Below are 24,862 nucleotides of genomic sequence, written 5' to 3'. Positions count from 1 at the left end.
CCTGCCATAGGCTGAGTTATAATTGTGTCAATACAAACCATGGATGGGCTCAACCTCGCTGCATCCAATTACTGAGTTGAAATTCTCCTTCTTTCAAAGTCATATTTTAAATCTCATTCATTAACCCATAAGGATGCTACTATAACAGGGGTAGGCAACCTTTCAGAAGCGGTGTGCCGAGTCTTCATTTATTCTCTTTAATTTAAGGTTTCGCGTGCCGGTAATACATGTTAACGTTTTTTAGAAGGTCTCTCTCTCTAAGTCTATATTATATAACTAAACTATTGTTGTATGTAAAGTAAACAAGGTTTTCAAAATGTTTACGAAGCTTCATTTAAAATTAAATTAAAATGCTGATCTTATGCCGCCAGCCTGCTCAGCCCACTGCCAGCCTGGGGTTCTGTTCACCTAGGCCTGCAGTGGGCTGAGCAGGGCGACTCGAGGTCAGGGCAGAGGGCTGGGGTGTGTGTGGAGGTGCAGGGCAGAAGGCTGGGTGTTGGGGGGGACTCGAGGTCAGGGCAGAGGGCTGGGGGGGGTGGAGGTGCAGGGCAAAAGGCTGGGTGTTTGGGGGAGGTCAGGGCAGAGGGCTGGGGGGGGTAGGAGTGCAGGGCAGAAGGCTGGGTGTTGGGGGGCAACTCAAGGTCAGGGCAGAGGGCTGGGGGTGTGTGGAGGTGCAGGGCAGAAGGCTGGGTGTGGGGGAGGTTCAGGGCAGAGAGCTGGGGGTGTGTGGAGGTGCAGGGCAAAAGGCTGGGTGTTGGGGGCGACTCGAGGTCAGGGCAGAGGGCTGGGGGGTGCAGGGTAGAAGGCTGGGGGTATGGGGGTGCAGGGCAGAAGGCTGGGTGGCTGTTGGGGGGAGGTCAGGGCAGAGGGCTTGGGTGTGTGGGGGGTGCAGGGCAGAAGGCTGGGGTGCTCGGCTCGTGGGGGTGCTCCCAGCCCCCTGCCCTGAGCGGCTCATGGCAGGGGGCTGGGAGGGATATGCCCTGTTCCACCCCCTTCCCCCAGGCCCGTCCCTACCTCTCTCTGCCTGCTCTACGGAGCTGTGTGCAGCCTGCCGCTCTTCTCCCTCCCCCTCGCAAGGGCCATCCCGGCAGGGAGAGGGAGGAGGAGGGGCAGAGGGGCCGGAATGCACCAAGCTGTGGGAAAAAGCGGGGAAGGAGGGAAACTTGGCTACCGCAGGACCAAGCTTCTGCCTCCTGCCCCCGCAGGGGAGAGCGGTAGGCAGGGGGGCTGAGTGGGGCGGGGGGCCAGGAACCCCCCCACCGCTCTCCCCTGCCGGGGCAGGAGGCAGAAACTTGGTCCTGCCGCAGCCAAGCTTCCCTCCTCTCCTGCTTCTTCCCCCAGCGTGGCGCTTTCCGGCCCCTCCGCCTCTCACCGGGCAGGCAGCGTGCCATTCAGAATCGGCTCGCATGCCGTAGGTTGCCGACCCCTGTACTATAACATAAATCAGCACAAAAATCAATCCTGCCGTTTATGTCCTATTTCAGATACTCAAGAAGAAAATCTGCAGCCACAGTAGTAGCAGCATCCTTAGGGGAGTGTGACCAATGTGTGGGAATTCATCCTAAAAGTGCTGTATAGAAAATCCTTTGCAGGTACTGCAAACTACACTATACTGCAACGATCTAACAACTGATGTAAAGACATCATTTATTTTTATTGTTTTTAAAGCATCACTTAAACGTACAACTTGAGTGGTTTTTAATGATAATGTTTATACTCTCTATTTGATGGAAGGCATGAGACTAAAAGTTGAATATTTCCATCATCCAAGAATTATATATAACACACAACTATACAAACGACAATGACTATAAAATGATTAATGAGCCTTCATATATGGACAAAATATATAAAAGGTGCACTTTTAAAAAAATGTAAGTTAATGTTTTCTTCTTTACAGTTCCCCATAAGTGACACTACTCTGATCTTAGAGTTTATGATATTATCAGACCACCTCTCGATGGCAGTATAGCCTTGTACAGTAGTCTAGATGCATCTATCATACCCCTTCTCCTAATTTCGCTCTGCTTCCCTGGGTGGAAAAGGAAGAGTGGAAAAAGTCTAAGTATTTTTCTTTTGTTAACAAGAAAATGGGGTTCCACCCCATGGGAAAAAATATTAATTTAATACATACCACTTTAACTACACATCAATGTAAGAAGTAACTTGTGTTTTTTACTTGACTACTTAGGTCAAAAGTCACCTAGCTGTGCTATAAGTATTTTACAGTCATAAGTAGGATTTCATCACCACCACATTAAAAAGAATGGGAACTTCATATCTTAGTGTAACTGGAGTTTTTTGCACCTATGGACTAAATGAGACCCATCTTCACAAGTGGAAATTGCTAGGAACTCATTGAAAAGATCAAGTGTAAATTCAAGCCTAACCTTCAGGAAGCAAGTTCTGTGGATTTGTACGTGGTGTGAATTTAAATGATTCCCTTGCCCAAATGAAGCTGCAGACTTCTCCTTCCACAGACTTTTTCAGTAATTGTGAAATGTAATTTTAACTGCTCTGACCTCCATCATCTCCAACCCATGATCTCTTTTACACTCTACTCTCAGCAAAGGGTATTTGGAGATTGCTTACACTTTACAGCTGGCTGGATATCTATTGTCACTTTGTCCACCTTCAAGTGCCTCCTCAAAACTCACCTCTTCCATAATGCTTGCAGGGAAGTACAACCTGGTGAGGGCTAAGCTTGTGGAGAGTTGTGATCACTACTATGGACTGGCTAACAATTGTGCATATCATATTATAGTTATCTGTTACCCCCTTGCTCAACCCCCACCCTGGACTGCTCATGTGTTTCATTCTCATGTCTTGGTTTTAGACATAAAGCTCTTTGGAGCAGGAACTGTCATTATGTTGATCTGCACAATGGTTGTGGCATTCAGGCACTACGACAATACAGAAGTTAAATCACTCTGGATCAAAATATTATTTTGTAATTAGTGTGGCCTATCAGAGGGGTCCTACGCTGGTAGCTAAAAGAAAAATGTCAACATTTCTCAATAGTTATTGCACAGTGTTGCCTAGGGTATAGTAGTAATTTCCTATTATAAGGATGGAGAAATAATGCAGTAAATGAGAATCAGTACTGCCTTTTTAATGGCAACCACTGTTTTTTATGGATCTATACACACACACACACACACAGCATATATAAGAACTATCCCATTCCTACCTTGGAATAAAATCCCATCAAGGTGTCACTTTCTCCCAATCACTCCTAATCTTTGAAATGGAACTATTAAGACTTTAATAATTTGCCTGGTAGGCTGTTCAGAAAACCCCTTGTGTCCTTGACCCTCACAAGCTGCATGTTACTATGTATACCTCCCCTCCCACACTTTTTTGGTTTTGTTTAGTGGCACGTAGGGGGCACTGTCCAAACACATATTAAAGAAAAGCCCTTCCCTGAGGAAGATAAGAATCTAAATAGACAAGATACACAAAGGGTGAGAGAAAGGAAGAAGCATTATCCTCATTTCATATATGGGCAACTGAGATTAAGTGATTTGCCTGCGGTAACATAGACAGAACCAGACACTGAACCTGAGATGTACCGAGTCCCAGTCAAGGGTCTTAAACAACCTTAGTCTCTTCAAAAGTCATGTTTTACAAATACCAAAAAATCAAAAGAGTATCGCTATATATGCCCTTACACTGGGCATTTCCTTTCCTATCTACTAGGTTCTAGAGAGGTCAGCTCCGTCCCAGATTACTGAGAGCCAGGCTTGAAAAATGTGCCAATCAGCTAGGAGGCAAGATAGACTTCAAGACATGTTTTCGTAGGGGCACTTGAGGGGAAGCATTTTGGTGAGAACAGAGCTTGTTCAAAAATTTCAGACAAAAAGTTTATTTTTTGAAAAGTGTCTTTTTTTAAAAATGAAAGTTTTAATGATTTTTTTAAAATTCCACTAATTTTTCACATTTTACTCAAAATATTTCATTTACTGAAAACCAGGATTTTTCAGTAAACTGATTATTGAAAATCCAGGGGCTCAGTAGATGAAAAGTCTTGATAACCATTTTGATAAAGTTTTGGCTAAAAAGAACAGTTAATTTTTTGGGGGGGGAAGATCCATTTCAAATAATGTAAAATGGAAGTTGCTTCACATTTTTTCATAAAGTTCTTTTTCTATTTTTCAACCAGCTCTAGGGGAGATACCCAGACCAGCCAGATCTTGACTTGACTTGTTTGTCCCTTCCGAGTTGCTGAGAAGGGTGATCCACTTATCTCCTGACTGGCAGGAAGGTGGAGAGCTCTACTCTTTCACCAACTACTGCTCACCCTCTTCCTGTTTGTGCTATCTATAGAGAGGTGTGGATAGCATTATCCAGCAATGGGCATCGCATGCAGTACATGTACATTTGCCACTGAAAATGTGCAGCACACCTGTGATCACTACCACTTGGCTCACTCTGCTTATGACCGGACATTGATAAGCCCGGCAAAGGAGCCAGACTCATACTGACAAGTAGCATTTTCCCAGTGTGCATCTCCTTTGAGGGGTAGTTATTCTAGCTCTGGTTAAAGGTTTTTAGTTTGGATAGTCTAAACGGCCAAGTTGCCACGCTGCAATCTCAAACACTTAAAGCTTCCTCAATGTCCATATGTAGCAAAAACTGGGGAACAAGCTCCCTCAGACATTCATATTAAACAATCCATAAATGGAATTGCAATTAGTCTGATCAAACAGAGCAAAGTAGATTTCTGCTTGAATAATTTCTGAGACAAACAGATACAAGTTATTGAGATTTCTTCACCCTCATTTTTTAACAACATGACTAAACAGAAAATGATGGTTTATTTACAAAGCTCTGACCAGTTTTGCAATGGAAAAACAGTAGATTTTTTATTTTCCACTTTACAGGTAAAACTGTTCTTCAGAAGCCTCGCCAAGAAATCAAAGTGGAGCCTACTTGATTGGTGTCATAAAAGCAATTAAGTTACAGCCCTGTCAAATATGTTAACATCTGGCTCTGCCTGCTGTACTTTTGTCTATTTTGACTACTAGTGGTATCATTTAATGATTTACAGACCTTCCATGCCTTAAGGCATGGTAGCTGTATTAAAACTGTAATCCATTATTTCTTGGTATTGTCACATTATAAGTATCTTCCCATTTCTACTAGATAACTGGATCTGAAGTCCTGATTTGGATTTAAGATTTTAGTTTTTTGGATCTGTACTGGTTAACACTAAAAACTTCAGCTTCCTTTAAAAGGAGGATTGGAAAGTGCAGTGCAGTTAAAGGTAATTTAAAACAAATTATATTTTTGGGGCTATAAAATATCTTGTCAATACAATACACTTTCACATAGTAGTAAAACCATGTTTTAAATATTTAAAATGTGGAGAACATTAAGCACATTCAATGAAAAAATGGGATTTTATAGTCCAAAAGGATTGTATGCTTTAGGTTTTGAAAAATCTAACTAAAACCATGCTGCCCCTCCCCCGGATTGTTTTATGATCTGTAAAAATTCTATTGGAAAACATCAGCCTCTCTGATTTGTCCCAGGGAATATGCCTTGGAAAATATACATTAAATGAACAAGCCTAAAATAAGAATATATATACTGCAGAGAAATTATCACTTGGAATAGGTATTTTGTGTGTGTACATGAACATGCTCTACATACTTTAAGAAAGGCCATTTTAAACAGATGGGGTGGGTGAAAGATTCAGTGAACTAGTGGGAGAAAATCCAAAACTACAAAGAAAGGTAGCTTGGAATTCCTCATCTGGTCTGGAGGGTGGAAGGATAAATATACACCACAGACTCTCCCTCCCTAATAAGACGACTTTCTGCTACAACAACCTGGATAGAATATTATGTTACTTTATACTGCCACCACTCTTCAACACAACACCTAAAACTAAGGTTGGATGAACAATTAATTGGAAACAATTCAAATGTAACAGTTTTAAAGCACATCTGGCTTTACCAAATAGTACCTCTCAAATTAAATTTGAGTATAAATCTAGATATATGTACAAGAGGTTAATGTTTTATATATAGTTAAAATGTATTCATACACAATAAGACATAGAAGAAGGCCATATTCTTAACAGCTAAATTTAAATTAAGGGACTTTTAAGCAAGTTAATAAATAGGCAGCTTTAATTTCAATTGGCAATGAAAATAAAGTTGGATCTTCCCCAGTTCCTCCTTAAACCAGAAAAGTGAATCTTGGGTTTTTATATGCATGTGCAACTCCCACTGACACTAATGGAAGTTATATGCATGTATCGATGGGAGAATAGACCTCTTAGAGTTAATCTGTTAAGAGTTCAAAAAAGTGTACTCAATTTCCTTTCAAAGTTAATATCAGCAATCATAAAGAACACCATTATTTCTCTAACAACCTTAATACACTGTACTAGAACTTTTAGCATTAAGAAGAATGAGACTGTTCTATTTTCTCTCTGACACGCACTTTTTTTTCCCCTGGCATATAGCTCTGAGTTTCTTTTTATCCATAACCTAGATTTCTCAGCCAAATATAATAAATTTATCAGTTTTAAGTTTCTGCACACGGAAAACAGAAATGGCACCTCCAGTTTCCTTTAGTCTACAATCTTGCAAGAGTTTCTGGATTCTTGCAGGCAAGACATCCAAGAAGGTTCTGGTAGTTGCAATCCTTCAGCTCTGTGCCTTGATTACAATATGCTAGAGAGAGAACACAACTCACAGGACACCACTGGACTCATCTTTATTATCTTCAAAAACAAAAGCAATGTTGTAAGTAACAGTATTAAGAATTTGCAGTGGGATTGATTATTTGTCAAAACTTCCATGGAATGTTAGTGCATTTACCTTTTATAAATTATTGCTAACAAGAATTTTGCACACTTTCTAGTTAAGCAAACCCTAAAATCCTATAACATCTAATTTTTATGTTCCATGGGAGAGCTGAGATTATCCAAGCAGGTCCAGTATGTTTCAGCTTTATTATTATAAACATAAAACCTCTAGAAATATATATCTAAATCTATCTCAACAACTTAAATAAAAACAAGTCTGTATGGGAACTGTAATCATACTGTGCTACGTGATTTAAAATCAGCTAATAGTGAGGAGACACAGATTCTATGTAGGGAAAGACTGTGTACTTAAGGGAAGAACAACATTTTGCTTTGTAGTGCTTCTTAAAAAGTATCAGGCTACTGATTTATATGGGTGTTTATATCAATGCAAGTAGTTTAGAGGTTTTGTATAGGTATTTATTTTAAGTCATACTGCTTATTTTTCCTACTCTTTGTAACAATCCAGTGACCAACTGTTTGTATTTTTTATATACATTTTATTTTCAGTACTTGAATGTCTGTCCCTACTTCCAGAGTTAACACAAGTTACTCATTTTGCCATCACTCCATTTACAAAGAAAACTAATATTTACGCAAGCAAGCAGAATATTCATCTCAATGTTTTATGACACAGATGTCTTCTTAAAAAAAGTCAGTCTTACTTTAAATCACAATGCAACTGGAGTTTTTACTCTGTGATTATGATCCAAACGAGACAACGATTCGTGTTACTGTATCAAAAAAATTACTTAATATCTTAACCAGTAACAGCCCTAAGTGGCTATGTGCAATATGAATAACCATTTTTCAAAATAAAATTGGCTTTCTATATTTTGTTGGTCCCTCTTTCCCTTTCAGTCAATACTGTGGTATATCATTAAACCAGGATGGCCTCAGACGCCAGTAGCTTTCACTGGAACAGTTACAAATGTGAAATAACTTGAAAGTTGGGAAGAAAAATGTTCTCTTTTGGAAGCTTTAAGATTATTACTACTACAAAAGGAGCTCAGCCTCTGTCACCCTGTACCTAGCCATAAACTCGTCCTCTTATCATGGTCTTCTTGCAGGTAGCCACAATATTAGGACAATTTCATGTAACATGTTTTTGCATTTTTAAAGTTGAGGAAATTAACCTATATTTTCTGCATAGGTCTTTAGCAGATCTGAATTCCAGCCCCACAGTATCATTGGACACTTTACTACATCTTGGAAATGAAGATTTGTAGTATTATAATAGTGTAAGGGACTATAAAGGATTCTCAAAAACCACAAATGAAGATAGGAGTACCAAATAGGTAGGAATCACATCTCTTCCTGGCTGTCAAGCACCAGGCAAATTACTGCATTAAATATACATTAATAAATTATAATAAATAATAGCAGCAGTTTGACCTTATAATAGTAGAATTCCTTATAAGTGAGGAAGCAGAATTTAGAACTTCTGATTCAATAGAGTTATTTACACTTCAACTCTCCTTAAACCACTATATCAAAATAATCTATAAAGGTTACAGTTTTCTTTTGTGTTCTAGGAAATTTTTTTATTTTCTTTTAATTTTAGATAAACTACCACTTTCATCTTCACATAATAAAAGCTATGAAACAGGCTGTTAGCTGAACTAAATACCATGAGGTCATGAAGCAAAGATCTTTCTGCATTTTTTTGCAGGGGAGAAAACAGTTTACAAAACAGAAAAAGGCTTGTTCAATGAAACAAGCAGCTTTGGTTACAAGTGCAAAAGTCAGCCATGTGTACTAATTCTCAGTAATTATGATGCAAGGTGAGCTCCCCAGGGACTTAAAAGTCAACGCCTAGCAATGGTTGGGCGAACAGCGGAGTGGAACTGCTCATGTGATACTGAACCCTTGAAAGCTCTTTGTATTCCCAAAGAGACAAATATATCTAGAGAGCTGCTTGGTCCTCCCACTGTGCTCAGAACTGGAATAAAAAATAAATACCCAAGTTTATTAGATGAAAAAGTGTAGACATTCCTGCTTAATCAAATACTCCAGACCTAGGAGATCAGAGAAGGTGACCAATATTTTTAAATGTAAATTTATCACCCATTTGTAGTTGAGATCTGAGCATGGGGAGTGGGAAGCTGATCTGACAGCTTCCCCCTTCAAAATTCATCTTAATTGGCTGCCCTCCTTTAGGAGCAATTCTGATATTCTTGGAATCCTGTAAACTTCTGTAGGATAATGATTAACAATAAGCCATAACAGAGTCTTGACATACTATATACCACTGTCTGATTGCCTCCCACATGGGGGATTATCAGTGTTTTAAGTAGACGTAAAAGACAAGGGTGGACTTTTCCAAAGAACTCACTCTGCTCCCATTGAAGCCAATAACTAGGCATCACTTCTAAAGACAATCTGTGCTGTACGTTTGAAGTGGATGCACAAATACAAAAAAATGAGACCACCTGCAGGAAGACAATACAAGTCACAACCTATCTACCTGGAACTAAACTGTACCCTTAAGTGAAACACTTCAATTAAAGAAAACTCAAGGCACTCTGCCACCACATCTCTTACCAGAACTTTATGCAGAATCTCAATTAACTTTATATTTCAAATACCAACTGGGATAATCCAACATTTACAGCATATTTAAAATAAGTCCCAAGCAATCTTCCTCTTAAAGCAGATCCTTAGTTTACAATGAACTATTGAAAAAGGCTTGCTGCAGCAGTCTCATAAATGATAGGTTACAGTGAAAGAACTAGTGTTATCTGCACTACATAAAAAAATTCAGAGCTGCCAATAAAACAAATCTAGGTTAATTTAGTGCATTTTCATGTTGAAAAGATGCATTGAATTCTATATAACATATGCACACAACTAAAAATTTTCTAAATGGGAGGGGCAAACATTTTTGTATCCACAAGTACTTTATTGCATTTTCCCTTCAGTTAGTGTGTGCTTTTATTTGGGTCTTTACAGGCCCACATTCTTTTTTCTTTTTTTTTGAATGCTCCTAAAGTTACAGAACAAGGGGATCCTACCTGGCAGTCTACGACAGGTCAGTGATCAAACAGAAGCAGTAGTCAGACAGCAGCCAAATCCTGCCTCATCCCATGAGAATTACAGAAAGCCAGGACTTCTCAGTCTGTACTACATTCAAACAACTTCACCCTGAGGCTCAGATAATCATAACGTGCTCTTTGCAAGCACATACAGCATGAATCTCTGCACTACTGATGTTAAGATAGAATTATTTGTTTTTAAGTTGTTCAACATAATTTTCAGCACAGATAGAAACTGCTTTAAAATGTGACCTCATTGTCTTATGACAGCAGAAACTAGTTAGATTGAAAATATACCAGCACTGCTCTGCCCCAGTGATCAAAGCCAGTTTAAATAAACAGTGTTCTTTATCTTTAAAGTGCACTAGTCTTTGAACAAGAGTTCATTTTACTTAAAGTATTTATATTCGCTTGAACAAAATCAATACACCAGATAAAGTGAGATATAGTATGACTAGACAGAACTAAACTAAAGTGTAAAATATGCAGAATGAGATACAGATTATTCACTAAAATACTATTCTGTGCAAGGAAAACAGTCTTCTAAACTATGGTGGGTTTTAAATACAGCCTACATTCAGGAATGCATTATGCAGTAGTTAAAATTACACAGCCTACGTCTCCTATGAACGCAAGGAAGCATGAGTAGTTTTTGCCATTTACAAAGCCAGTATCACTGCAAAAAGTGAAAATTAGTGGGCGCAATACAAGATCAGGAAAAAAGTGACATCGCACAGTGGGTGCCACAATGAAATAATGCACTAATTATTAACTTCTGGAAAGGTTAGCATGAATCCTATTTAGGCCATAAGCTGCAGCCAATGTGCCTTTTATTAAGGAAACAATTCTAAGATGTGAAGAATTATACAAATTAGTTAAAAGGCAAGAAGCATAGAAATGTTTACCCTTCCACATCAAGAACTGGACTATCTAGGAAAGAACTGAGTTGCTCTAGTAGATTCTGTCCTTGTACTGGATCTGCGGTTAAACAGAAACCTTAGTCCACAAAATTTAATCTTATATAGTATATTTTAATCTCTCCCAAACGTAGGAAATGTAAAGAAGATACTTACACAACCGCCAGCAAGAATTTCTGCTGCCAGTGGGACAGAACGATCTTTGTTCATAAATTTGTCTCTCACAAAATCATTAACCTTAAAAACAAGGATTTATGAAAGTTGATAAATAAGGAGTGAGAAGCACACAGTAATTACAAATTTTCTGCAATTAAAAATGCTAATAAATCCAGATGTTACATCTATCAAGGTGCCAAACAGTCATAGATATTAAATAAAATCTTAAGTAGTATATGAAATATTCTAAAGCTGGCTGTAGTACTGTTCTTTCAAATAAACACATTATTTTAAAGATATATGAAATAATCATAAGTTTCGATAAGAGTCTCCAAAATGGTAATTGAAAGCTGATTTAAAATTGGATTTCAAGATGCAATACATTTTATAGCAATGTTAGCTTAATGAAAAAGAAACATTATCACTGGCTTTTGTGTATAAACAATGCATTATGATTAGGTTATAATGAGAAATTCTTTAATGCCTTCAAAATATTCAGAAAATCTAAAATTACATGAGCTAAAGAGCAAGTAATGTACATAATAGGAATACATGCAAACAGGTTCCTTTCATATCAGAGTTCCATTGTGTGCCAGCATTCTTTTATATTAATCTAGGAATTAAACACAACTGCTGCGGGGGGGAAAAATCGTATTCCTTTGTGAGAAGAAACAAAATCAAGGTCTGGGCTACTTCAAAACAAACAGAGGAGTAAAACTAGTGGGTTAGGGAGACTGTACATTTTGAATCAAGCCCCCAAATGACAGGTTTAAATCAGCCCCTTTTCAGAAATACAAGTAAGCTGCTTGTACACCACTTGCAGTGCCCATGGTTGAGATCTGAGCAATTGTCAGACCCTTTGGATGTAAAACCTCATCTAACAAAAAAACATGGAATATAGTCTAGCACACTAAAGCACAAAAACCTACGTCTCCTCATTGGAAATTCAGACATACAAATCATGGCTAAAGGCTAGAACCCTCACTTTCAGACTTACAGTAAGTTTTATGGCCTTCTCTGGGGCTACTCCCAATAATTGTGGTAAAAGACCTGTAAACACACAAAGAGAGCTTAAATGTATTAAATAGCTTAGTATTAGCTAAACAAATCAACGGCTATATACAAAGATCACCACACAGAAACTAGGGCAATTTTTTAGGCAATTTTCTGCTATTACATTTAATGAGTACTTAAACATTACATTTCAAGAACAAACTTCTTACTGCCACATGAAGTCAAAGCAACTTCCTATCCATATATTAGTTACTTTGCACTTAAACTAATATTAGTGATTTAAGAAATTTATATACCAAGACAGGTTTACCAAAATAATACTATATTCTGCTCTACACATCAAAATTTGTTATTTCTTCAGACAAAAGTTAAGGTAGTTCGGCAGTGTGAAACAAGTTATCTGCATTTCAAAATCAAGAGAATAAAGCATTTTGCTGGCATGAAACAATAGCATTAGGTGGAATGACCTAAGGGGATATGAAAGAAAGTAATGCAAAACAGCCAAACATGTACAACTGCATTCTTATGTGAAGCACTTTGTCTAGAGCACTAATTCTCCAAAGCTTAGACACTGGAAGTTATATTATTTAGCTACGAGTATGTGGAATTTCTGATTTCTCTTAACAGAGCTGCACTATACAGTTGGAACTGAGAGTCTCTGGTCAGCACAGCTTTGTTGAATTAAAGTGAACAATCTATTTTTGTAAAAGTTCAGCTGAAATGATCTAAAGAAGATACAGAACCTTACAGAAGGGATGTGGGGATAGAATGCTGCCCCAAGTGCAGCATTGTGCACAGTGAGAAGGGGGTGTGATTTACGGCACTATTTACATATGTGAGAAGTAACCCTGTGAGCAAGAGTTGCAGGAGCAGGCCTTAAGTATTTCAATAATGTACACAGTACTTCAGGGAAAATTACACTAAATCTAACATTTGCAATTCTCATATTTGGGTGAAGAGGCTACAACTATAGTTCTATGTCTAAGGAGCCTGCTTCCCAAAGGGCTTTTTTGCCACCAAACTGGATGTTTGGATGACAAAGAGGATGAAAAATACATTAATCTGACCCACAGATTTTTTTTTTTTTTTCCTGTCTTGCTCCAACCCTCCAGCATTTCTGGTTGATATTGACATTTGCTGAGAAGAGTATCATTTGGCTTGTTGTTTCAGAAGCAGTCAAACTATATTCTGCTTTTCAAGAAATAGTGTGTATTAATTAATTATGTGCGTCATTACAAGTACACACACGTACATTTCTCCACCCAAAACAATTATGTTAAAACAGCATTACAATTACACTGCTGAACCGTCAAACGAAAGAAAATTCCAATGGTGCAATTGCATGTACAGCTGGCCAAAAAAGGGGGAAATTTTGCAAAGGAAAATTGTCCACATTTGGCTGAAGAATTTTAAATTTTGAAAATTTTCGATTAGTTTTAGTTGCATGTGCAACCTTAACTCTGCATTCCATGCAAATACAACTCTGATAATGTGTGATTATGTAATTGACTACTTTTTCCATAGGACCCCTGCCTCATTTAGCCAGTTGTGCGCAATGAATGAGGCAGGGACACATACTGAATAAGACTGAATTCTAACAATCCGTGCCTTATTTTGAACCTAATTCTATTTGCAATCATCAAGTTATAAATCTAAAGTAAAACTGAATTTACACCAGCATAACAGAGTATAGCTGGGCCTTTCCTGGATATAACAGACAGTGCATGCACACTTCACACACTTCACCTCAAGCCCAATGAAATCAACAGAAAAACTCCCATGGACTTTGATAGACATGTGCAGTGACAAAATATTGGGAGATCGTTAATTTAAAGAAATTGTATATATATTCAGTGTCCATTTTTTGGAAGCCTTATAATTAGGCCAAATCGAACTGATTTTCACTGGACAGATTTGGGAATGGTCACTTTGTCATATTTTTTCTACACCAATTGTTCAAGGTAGTAAAGGTACTCAAAGTAGCAAAACTGTGTTTATCCTGGCAAAAGTCATTTCTTCCTATCTGCCTTCTTCTGCACTCAAAAAACCCAACTGAACTGTTTTCACTAAAGCTTTCCACAAAAATTTACCTCAGAGAGGAAGTTTCAACCCAGAAAGTGAAAATTATAAAGCATCTAAAAAACAAACAAACAATCTTCATAGTATGAAAATACTTAGGCAATTTTAATTAGATGTGTTGCTGTGTGTGCCACCTATAAAATATTATATATAATAAAGAGAAATGCTACTTAATAGAGTTTCCCCATAGAATATATGCACATCTTAGGTTTCTGACCTCACATCTCATCTTCACATTATACTAGGGCTCTGAAAGAAGGCAAAGTTGGATATGGTAAAAATGTAGTATTGCAAATTAAATTAAGAGCTTATGGAATCAGAGAAAATTTTCAAATCAGTATATATCAAATCAGCACCATAAACTGTTTCTGCTTCATTTCAGTAGTGGGGGAGACAGGTCTTATTCATCAAAAATATATTATAGATTTGTGTGGATGATCAGATCTTGGTTTCACACCACGCTTTATTTTTATTTTTTTAGTATCAGGTAACTACACCACACAAACAAGCGAATAGATGAGAAGAGCTGTTGCTCAATCTATGTAAAATGCTTGAAACCCTTATGACACACAATACAATTGAACACTGCAAATTTTCCTGTTACATGATTTACACAGGAAAACAGACAATATCAGAGTAGTACCACTCCATAAATTGGTACCCAAATGCAAGTTTCCAGAAAATGAAGTTTCTATCATAGTGATCCCATTTCATTAGTAGTATGAGACACATGTAAATTCATACGGTGACTAAAAGGAGTGATTAAAGTCTATAGATTATGAGGAGTTGGGGGGTATCGTGGCACTGGAGGTGCCATCTTCGGAATTAAGAGAAAAATGAAGTCCGTATCATTTGTGGTCAAAGATCCCAGGTCTCTCCCCTCACCTCAGTAGAAGGGGTATTTCCACACTGGCACGTTAGAAAGTTACAAAAAGTATGTACCGGTGTTTATACTGTGCTCATGATCATGGGTATCTAGGTGCCTTCCAAGTGACACCATCCTAAATATCCCTTGGACCAAATTCTCTTTAAAGAAAATCTAATGCTCTCTTTACATCCACAAGATGGTGTAATTTACCCTTATCTGAGATTAGTGGTTTAAGACATGGTATTTCTGCTCTTTTAAAAATTGGAGTGGAAATAAAAAAAAACTCTGTTCACTCCAGTGAAAGGAAAAATGTGATCTGTTTAAAAAATATCCCGAGTAGGGTCTGGAAGACCCGCTGCTTACTTGTCGACACTGCAGTGCAGAGTGTTTAATGCCCAACTATCTCAATTCTGAATAACTGCACTGTTAACAGAGTTCTTCAGATTACTGAAGTTTCCATTGCTAACAAACATGTTACAATAAAGAGCCTCAGTTATTGAACAGTGGCACATATGCGCTACTTTAACCTTAAATACTGAATTTATAGGGAACTACAGACAGTAGCATGAAGTGACATGCGAAGTTTTTTTGTCAAAGTAACCACAGTGCTATATATCAGGCGAATGTACTAATCTGTAAATTAGTCCCTCAAATTCTTGTCATCCCCCTCAGCATCCAAACTTAACTGGAACCTCTTCAACCTCCCCTCTGCTGCCAAACTTTCCGTGTCCTTTTGTCATACACCTGGCAATCAGGTAGCAGCCCAACAACCACTGCAAGCAGCTAGAGGGAGTTCCAAATTCTTTAATAAATTCCATCTATATTCATCTTTAAAAAGGGAAGTTACACCAGAGCAAACTTCAAACAAAGCATTTGTACAAAATGCAGTTTAGTCTGCCAGCAAATTGCCTCTACAATGACTGTGTTGTTCAAAATAATCCAGTTTCTCCTCCTGTTTAATCCTGAAATGAGATCATAATCCTGTGTTTAGGGCATTAACACTGTCAAACTGATTGCAAATTCACTGATTCAGAATCTACTTCAAGATAAAGGGGAAGATGGGCTGTGGTGGAGGAAGCTCATAAACCCAATATTACTTGCCCGAAAACTGCCAAAAGGAGCAAGACAGGACAATGTACAAACAACGTGATGAGCAAAAGGAGTTTATCTTTATGCAGGACATGTGTGATTTCCCCAATCTGAAATCCCTCTGTGTTAGAGCGGTTTATACAATTCTTCAGAAGACGATATAATGGAATTCTCATCGCATCCTGATGGCGCCAAATTGCTATTTTGGAAACGCAGGTAAAGCAGCTGTACACTAGGAAATTAAATTATGTTTTTCATCTAATAGTTGGACATTTTCTAAGGTTTTGGTTGCGAGAAACCTCTAGCAAGAAGAAAATATCTGTCAGCGCTCTACTAAATTACTAGATTTGCTCAAAAAACATGTAGCACATTTAGCTACAGAATCATTAAATATACTTTGTGTTTAATCTACATAATCTGTGTTTTATAGAGGAATTAGTCAACCAACATCCAATAATTCAAAGCACACGTTACAGCAGTGGTGCCCAAACTTGTCCTGTCGCGCTCCCCTCTGTACCCTCCCCCCATACAAGTAATGGAATCTGTCCGTGTCCCCCCTCCATTAGTGCACAGCCAAGGATTCCTCAGCAGAGGAGTGGGGGCAGAACTGGAGCTAGAGGCAGAGCTGGCCTGCGGATGGAGAGGGAATGAGGGCAGAGCTGGCCCACGGGCGAGGAGGGAATGAGGGTGGGGCGGAACTGTGGCTGGGGATGGAGCTGCAACTGAATGGCGCTCCCTCCCTGCTCCCCTTCCCCCCATGGATGTTGTCTCGGGCCCCGCCATACCCCCCCATCCCCGAACGTTTCTCCACACCCCTTAGGGGGGCACGCCTCGGCGAGCACTGCGTTTCGGGGAGAGTGTGTAGCAACACCTATTATTAAGGTTGAGACAAGTCAGGTTTTTATTGGTATTTATTGGACCAACTTCTGTTGGAAGAAGGTACAAGCTTTCAAGCTACACAGAGCTCTTCCTCAAGTCTACATGGCCACTGCACACTATTATTACGGTTGTCTAACACTTTGTATTATAACTCTCTGTTTTCAGTTGCTCATAACTTTGTCAAACTGTAATCTGTTGGACTGAAATTTTCTATGCTTCATGTCTGCCTCAGTTTGAATTTCTTACAGGAAGTCTGACCAAAAACAAGAGTTGTTTTCAGAAATTATGTTCAGTCACTACAGTATCTCGTATGCTTACTCTAAAAATATATCCAAAATCAGCTTCAATCCAGGTTTGTATGAGGACAAAATAGGAAATGGAAGTCAGAATCTTCACTGATCTATGTGTCAGAGGAGCATAAACTACCGCTGGTAGTGTACTTAATATGTCTGATTCCAGAAGAAGAGAAATGTATTTTACCTGTGTGCCGCCACTGGAAAAACTGCAGCCACTTGTATCAGTTTATGATTATCTGTAACTACCTATCCATAACCTGAAGTAATACTGTTGATGTTTTTGCTTTTTGTGTCAATACTTGAACCCAGCAGTCTGTTGGATTCTGAGTTGGAGCCATGGCTAGCAAGATAACAGGGGCTGATGTACATAAAAGATGACAAACTGCATTCCATGGACAACTGGTGATCAGTGAAGCACATGCTGATGGTCCAAGAAGAGCTGGCTGTTCACATGGTATTGGCTTTCCTTCTTGTTTTCAGCCAAAAGATACAGAACAGATGGGAGGGTGCAATAAAATGAAGAGCAGAAGTAGATGGTTTGATTAACTTTTGTCAAAAATTACAAGACACGCATCATACTAAAGACTGCTAAAGGGACAAAAAAGCTTTTCTAATACTAAGTTTTCCCTGTAAGCAATTGCTGCAGTTGCCACAGCAATCCTATACAATTGTAGATGGGAGGGGAGGTGGTCCATGACATTGTGAATGAAGGGAGGAAGAGGCCCCCAAGACAATTTCTCTATTGAGATGTGCTTTGTACTATGAAAAAGTTCGCAGACCCCTGACCTAGAAGAGAGTTGTGACTTAATATTAGGAGCAACAAGTCTGATCAAAGACATTTAGACTACACAAGCATAAACCAGGCCCAAAATATTAGTTTTTTCCTTTTTTTATTCAAGCCCTAACAACAGGGACTGAGGAATTCAGGTTGGCAGAAAACTTTTTTTGGTATATTATTATTATATATGACATTTGGAAACTGACCTCTGTACAGTCCAAAGAAGCCTTCATAACGCAGCACTTTTTTAAAGCAATCAAAGCTGTTTTTGTACATAAGTTCTCCCACAAATGACCCGGTAGAGCGCTGGTTTTGCATTCGAGTTTTCACCAGATCAATTGGATACACTGCAGTAGCTCCAACAGCTGCAAACAAAATTTGGTGTGTGAAAAAGTGTTATTTTGCATACAATTTTTTTTTAACAGTAATAGACACATTCTATGCTTATATCTCAATAATCACTTGTGACTTTTTCATTTACAATATAAGCTGGTTCCATAAAGGGGTGTCACAGTCCATTTTAATTAAAAGTGCATCATCATAGCCCTTCCTCATCATTAGCTTGTCTCTTATGAAACCAGTTTGGTGACAAGCCAGGCAGAAAAACCACCTGTAAATCTCTGATCACTTGCAGGTACAAAAGAAATTATACAACAGGTTCCCCCTGCTCTCATTCTCTCTCATAGTTATGGCTCAAAAAGAAAGATAGGCAAGGCTTTGTCTTCCTACACTTAAAAGGGAGAAAAGGAAAGAAAGAAAAACAAACAGTGAAGATGCAAATTCTTGCACTTATTCATGACTAACCTCCAGCAATTGAACCCAGGGCAAACCTGTAGGCCGATTCTGCTATTTGGATGAGAATAGGGCGAGAAACATCACCTGGAGCTTTCTGCAAGGGTAGGAATTGGGGAGGGGTTGGGACAATGAGAAGAGTAAAAAAGAAAAAATTAGACTACCATTTCACTACAGTGAATCTTATAACCAGATAGATACGTGGACAGTAGATATGTGTAGAGTGAAGTCAATGTCAGATACTGCTGGGTAATCCCAGTGGTATGTTAGAAAAAAAAAAATAATAATAATTGAAAATTGCAGTTCCATTTTCTGTTATTGCAAAAATGTAACCTGTTATGACTGGAATGGAAAAGACAAGAGCACTGGGCATTCCCAACACAATTAGATATCCCCAAAGTCAAACAGTGACCAAAATGCTTTATATATAAAGCACTGGCAGACAAATCACCATTTTCTACACCTGGAAACAATTCTACTTTGAAATTCCTGCGTGTGTTAGTATTCAAACACTGATTGGATTTACATTTAAGAAATGTTCCATGTTCAGAATTGCTTTCTAGTAGCAGAAAGGAATTCAGAGACAGTGGTAATCCTTACACTCTCCTTTCCCACCATTGCCTTCTCTAATAAGATTGGTAGATGCTCTAGGGAATAGGACAATATGGAAGTTTTAATTTCACTACTGAAATCGCCAATTTTTTCTTATTTTATTTATTTTATCAGCTTTTTTTAATGCACTGTAATATACTTTAGTGATCTACAGCAAATAGCTTGAATTGCCTAAAAATAAATTAAATGTAGCACAGTTTTCTGCAAGGTAACTGAAATTCTTTCACTCCAAGCATCAAGTAGAATCAGTGGTTCTCAACCTTTCCTGACTACTGTACCTCTTGTAGGAGTCTGATTTGTCTTGTGTACCCCCAAGTTTCACCTCACTTAAAAACTATTTGCTTACAAAATCAGACATAAAAATACAAAACTGTCACAGCACACTATTACTGAAAAATTGCTTATGTTCTCATTTTGACCATATAATTATAAAATAAATCAATTGGAATATAACTATTGCACTTACATTTCAGTGTACAGTATACAGAGCAATATAAACAAGTCATTGTCTGAATGTATTGACTTTGCTAGAGCTTTTTTGCAGCCTGCTGTAAAACTAGGCAAATCTCTAGATGAGTTTATGTACCCCTGGAAGACCACTAAGTACCCCCCAACGTACATGTACCCCTGGTTGAGAACCACTGAAGTAGATGACAGTAAAATAAAAGTTGGATGGGGGAAGTGAAGAGGTACTACTGACAACCAGAAGGGGGGATGATTTAAAACAGGCTTCTTGGGCATTTCCTAGCTTCTTAAAAACAGCATAACACAGAACAAAAAACACCTGAACAGACATCTGACCCCTATGCAGAAAATTTGAGAGAATGCATGAAGCAGATGTTTCCATCACTGCAGTTTTAGCTGTTCTACTGCTACCTACTGTAGCTTACACTAATTAATACATAGTACAACACAATCACTTCTAAGCTCCCTTGCAAGACTTCGAGGAAGAGATGGTCGGCTTTTGGGAGTCAGCTAATTAGAATTCATCATAGCACACTCAATGCTTAGGCATTGCTCAAAAAAACCCGTATACTGCATTGGAGTAGTGGGGGGCACACACACACACATGCGCACATACACACACACACACGCAGGCCTGGCTGAAGGCCTGTTAGTCCTAAAAATGTAGCCTGCATCAATTCATTGTGGTCAAACTGGCGTCTCTGCACAGACCCAAAGCTCAGAACAAAAAAAATTTAGTCTCGCAAGATACAAAGCTTGGTTTTCCTTAAACTATGTTTTTCTAAGACTATCTACACCCAAGACTGCGTCAGTTTTAAGAAAGTTGGAAAGACCCACAAAAACGTAATTACAAACTAAAATTCAAGACGCCTATGAGATTAAAAAAAAAGGAGTTCCCAAGTTTCTTTTTTGCCTCACATAATGACAAAAGATCATTTTCTGATAAACCATAGTACAGTCCCACATCTTACATTTTCCCCCCATATAACTTATGAATCCTTCCACACAGCAGAGAGTCTTAGTTTTTAAGCTATGATGGCACACTAAATGAAATTAGGTCTCAATTCAATATTCGCAGAATGTAAAGCAAAGCAGACAGACAATGTGCTGAAGACTTGAACACGTACATCTCTTTAGAACAAGGACTGCCGTTTTCATTTAGCATGCTGGATGCCAGAACTGACATCCATACTGAAATCAGAAAGTCGTCTTTCCTCATTAAAAACTACTTTGAGGGAGATAATCAGGGAGGATTAAACTTCTTTAGTAAGTGAGCATACATCTTCTTTTTGTAAGTGGTTAGATGACACTTTTACACTTTTGTTTTATCCTTACAATCAAATCTATCACACTTCGTCTCCTTAAATGGCAAGAGTAAAAAACTAGCAACTGTTTTGGGGGGAAAGGGGAGGAGGGAGAGGGGATGTTTAAAGTGAAGATTCCAACAATACCTCCTGTTCTTTATGTTATGAAGTGCAAAAGAAACAAAACATGGCTAAACTCAGACAACAAGAGAGGAGCTGGGCATGGGGAGGGAGGAAGGAATAAAAGTATGCTAAAAGCATCATTACAGTTTCTTTTCTTACCTGTCTCTGAGCCTCAGCCAGATTGTAGGGCAGTGTTCCCTCTTCCAAAGGAGCAATTCTTTCAATGTCAGCTAGTGTCATGCGTCTGTGGAGATCAAGTAAACACTAAACTGAAATTTACATTAAACAGAGGGTTTTCAAACAACTATAAGTTACCTGTACTTCTAGGCAGTGTGCTAGAATATCACTCCCCCACTTCCCACTGTTTTAAAAAAAAAAGAGCAGAAAGAGATCTTTCTACTTACCCCCGTGGCTCATATAAATCTGCTAACTGAAACAAGATGTCAACTTCCATTGGTGTAACCTGACCAAATTTCTGAGCTGCCAGAACAAACTCCTCTACAACAGAATAAAAATATCTGAGAGAGGAAAACTAATCAAATCAAAACAGAACACCCCGAGCATCCCAGAGTCACCATTCATTTTAGCATTAAACCAAGACACTGCAAAAAGTGCTCCCACCACAACGTAAATGTATGTTTTAAATACTACATCCAGCATGGAAATAAGAGTAGCTTTCTGGTTTTCAAACTCAGTGCTATCAGCAGGATTTAAGCTATCTGACATACGGTACCAATCAGTTGTGGGTCAGAGGGGAAAAAACAACAACAAAGCCAAACATCCCATGAACAAAGACGTGGAACTTTTCATGTATATGTCCCAGTAGGCCACATTAATGAAGCTTTGGTGTTGCAGAGGGAATTCTCTATAAAAGCGATTAGATAGAGCAGATAACATCTTGTTCCAAGCTTGTAGATCAGCTTACTATGCCGCCAGTACAAGTTTATGGAATTCTTCAACTACCCTTGAAGGTCAGTTTTAATAAGCTGCCAATTTGGCAGGAGTCCTAGGAAGTTTCTGAAGACTTTGAATATCTTTACATTCTCTCCTCACCCAGCTCCCTTCCCCCACAGCCATCTTCAGTTTCCTAGGACTTTCTCCTTGGCGGTAACAAAATGGAAAACCCGGAGGGTGGACTAAACAGGAGCATGAATGGTTGAACAATACTCCACAAAGAGCTGAAAACACAGGCACAAGTTTGTGTGTTTGTCTGCTTTAAAAGCATATGGATGAGTGCCCTCCCCCAAGCCAATACTCCAGGAAAACTTCCCCACTGCACAATCAGAACATTTTTACTAACCTTTAGTCACTTCCACATCTTTTCTATTTCCAGCCAGAGTACTGTAGATCTTCCTAATGAGCTCCATGTTGTTAAGGAGGGAATTAAATCCATTAAAATAGGAAAAGCTGACCTGATGGGAAGTGGTACCTCCAGCAGCCTGGAACAGAGAGAGTAAAAAGAGGGAAGGAAAGGAGATATTTTAAATGCTTTGCAACACTTTAGGATCAAGAAAATCTTTGAATAAAGCTTTGAAACAACGTTAGTTTATAACAATGACAGTAGCAAGGGATTTTTTTAAATGCAAAATAAATAGCCATATGAAAGAGTCTTATGTTACTGAAACTAATCATAACCAGAATGTAAGACTCACCCCACCCCTAGAAGCCTAAACAAATACATATGCAGGATTATAACAACATGACCAGCAGTAATTTACAAAGTTCAAGTTTCAATACTGTTTCAGTTGGACATATTTTATAAATTGGTTTATTTCTTCTATTGAGAAAATCTTAAAACTTATAGATGCACAGAAAAACTTTATCAAAACCATTTTAAAAATGGTTAACCCAAACATTTCAATTCACACCATGTTGGTTAAATACAGTAAGTACAATCAATACAACATAATTTAAGTACAGCATTCATAACCTAGCATATTTCTGACCACTGAAAACATGAGATCTGACATGGGTGGGGGGGAGAAAAAGACACACATGAAAGCCATTGTTAGGCTGGATATGCAGAGGCAACTCTCTCTACACGGCCCTGAAGAGACCTCACACACAATAGTAGATTCACATCTAGGCACTACCACAAAGACATAGGCCAAATGAGTCCAAAATTAAGATATTCAGCACAAGGCTGGAATCACTGACCAAAGGAAGGGGTGGAAAGTGTAGAGTGTGATACATTTAAAATCTGAATGGAAAAGTATTTGGGGGGAAATATATCACAGGGAATAAACCCAAATTGCCATAGAATAGACTGGATGAACAAACAGAAGTCTGATCTAATTTCTATTCATTCTATAATATGGTTTGAAAAGCTTTTTCAACGGTTTCTAGTGATAATTTCCAGCTTTCACTGATCCAGTTACTACACACAATTGTGAGCTATTAGTGGAACTTTAAACTAACAAAACAAATATTTCAAGAAGGATTGCTCAGACAGGGGGCAATGCCTTGTTGGAATAGAGTACAATTTGCCATACTAGAACAATACGTTGGTATGACACAGCCCAAGGTTTTTGCTTGGGCTTTTGTGTGAGGAATTGATAGTAGGATCTATGAAGAGATACAGCCTGAGATGAGAGTCTAAGTTTGTGTATGTGGACAGTTATGTATCAAGTGATGGGCACACGGTGCAAACAGAATAATAAATTTGGGGAAGGGACTGTCTCTAACTGTGTATGCACAATGAGGCCCTAATCTCTAAGGGTATGTCTACACTACCCGCCAGATTGGCGGGTAGCGATCGATCCAGCGGGGATCAATTTATCGTGTCTAGTCTAGACACGATAACTCGACTCCCGAGTGCTCTCCTGTGACTCCTGTACTCCAGCTTGGTGAGAGGCGCAGGAAGAGTCGATGGGGGAGTGGCAGCAGTTGACTCACCGCGGTGAAGACACCACGGTAAATTGATCTAAGTACATCGATTTCAGCTACATTATTCACGTAGCTGAAGTTGCGTAACTTAGATCGATTCCCCCTCCCCCCCAGTGTAGACCAGACCTACGACAGTACAAGTAAGCTATGCACAACTTACCGCTACTAGACATTCTTCTACAAATGGTGTCAACATGTGTGGCCGGATAGTGACCATAATGTCCCTGAAGTCAATGGCAGTGACTCTTCCAGCTTGAGCATTGTCTCGCTGCACAAATGCTTGTTTTGCATGTTCCAACTGTATTTCCTGAAAATGCATTAAAACAAAGTTATATTTTGCTTTAGCTATATTTCCTGAACATGTACGTTAAAGTTAAAATCCACAGCATACCTGATGCTTTACAAAAGAGAGTTACATGTCATCCTCCCCCCGCATAGGGACAAATAAGGTCTCCACTAATATTTTTCTACATCTCAAATACAAGACCAGGGCTCCTCTTCCCTCTCTGGGCTTGTCTATGCACGGAAGAGCCAAGAATAGCTAGTGGAATAGCTATAAGTGCAAATAACTATTCTGCACTAACTTCCTGTGCAGACACACTTAGCATGGAACAAAAGTGTCCACACAAGGAGTGACTGCAGAATTTGGGCTTTAAATTCACACCCTAGCTTACTTCTCTCTAGGTTCTGCAATTCATTTAACAGAGAAATGTGAGCAAGAGTTTCAAAAGACCAGTACAGGTGTGCTC

The 24,862-nt window shown here is 38.8% G+C and overlaps 1 protein-coding gene across 1 annotated transcript in view; it reads right to left on the bottom strand.

Moving 5' to 3' along the window:
- SLC25A13 (solute carrier family 25 member 13) overlaps positions 1-24,862 on the bottom strand; it is a 132,348-nt gene that overhangs the window by 23,635 nt on the left and 83,851 nt on the right. The window contains exons 6-13 of the mRNA XM_065398568.1: positions 24,274-24,420; positions 22,528-22,666; positions 21,632-21,725; positions 21,387-21,471; positions 18,736-18,820; positions 18,138-18,296; positions 11,926-11,978; positions 10,929-11,009 (exon numbers count right to left, since the gene is read on the bottom strand). Coding sequence (XP_065254640.1) covers positions 10,929-11,009; positions 11,926-11,978; positions 18,138-18,296; positions 18,736-18,820; positions 21,387-21,471; positions 21,632-21,725; positions 22,528-22,666; positions 24,274-24,420 — 843 coding nt within the window. The remainder of the gene's footprint in view (positions 1-10,928; positions 11,010-11,925; positions 11,979-18,137; positions 18,297-18,735; positions 18,821-21,386; positions 21,472-21,631; positions 21,726-22,527; positions 22,667-24,273; positions 24,421-24,862) is intronic.

The sequence above is a fragment of the Emys orbicularis genome, chromosome 2 (assembly GCF_028017835.1).
Source record: "Emys orbicularis isolate rEmyOrb1 chromosome 2, rEmyOrb1.hap1, whole genome shotgun sequence".
NCBI lineage: Eukaryota > Metazoa > Chordata > Testudines > Emydidae > Emys > Emys orbicularis.
Note: the sequence above shows the minus strand (reverse complement) of the source record. Positions and strands in the feature narration are given on the sequence as shown.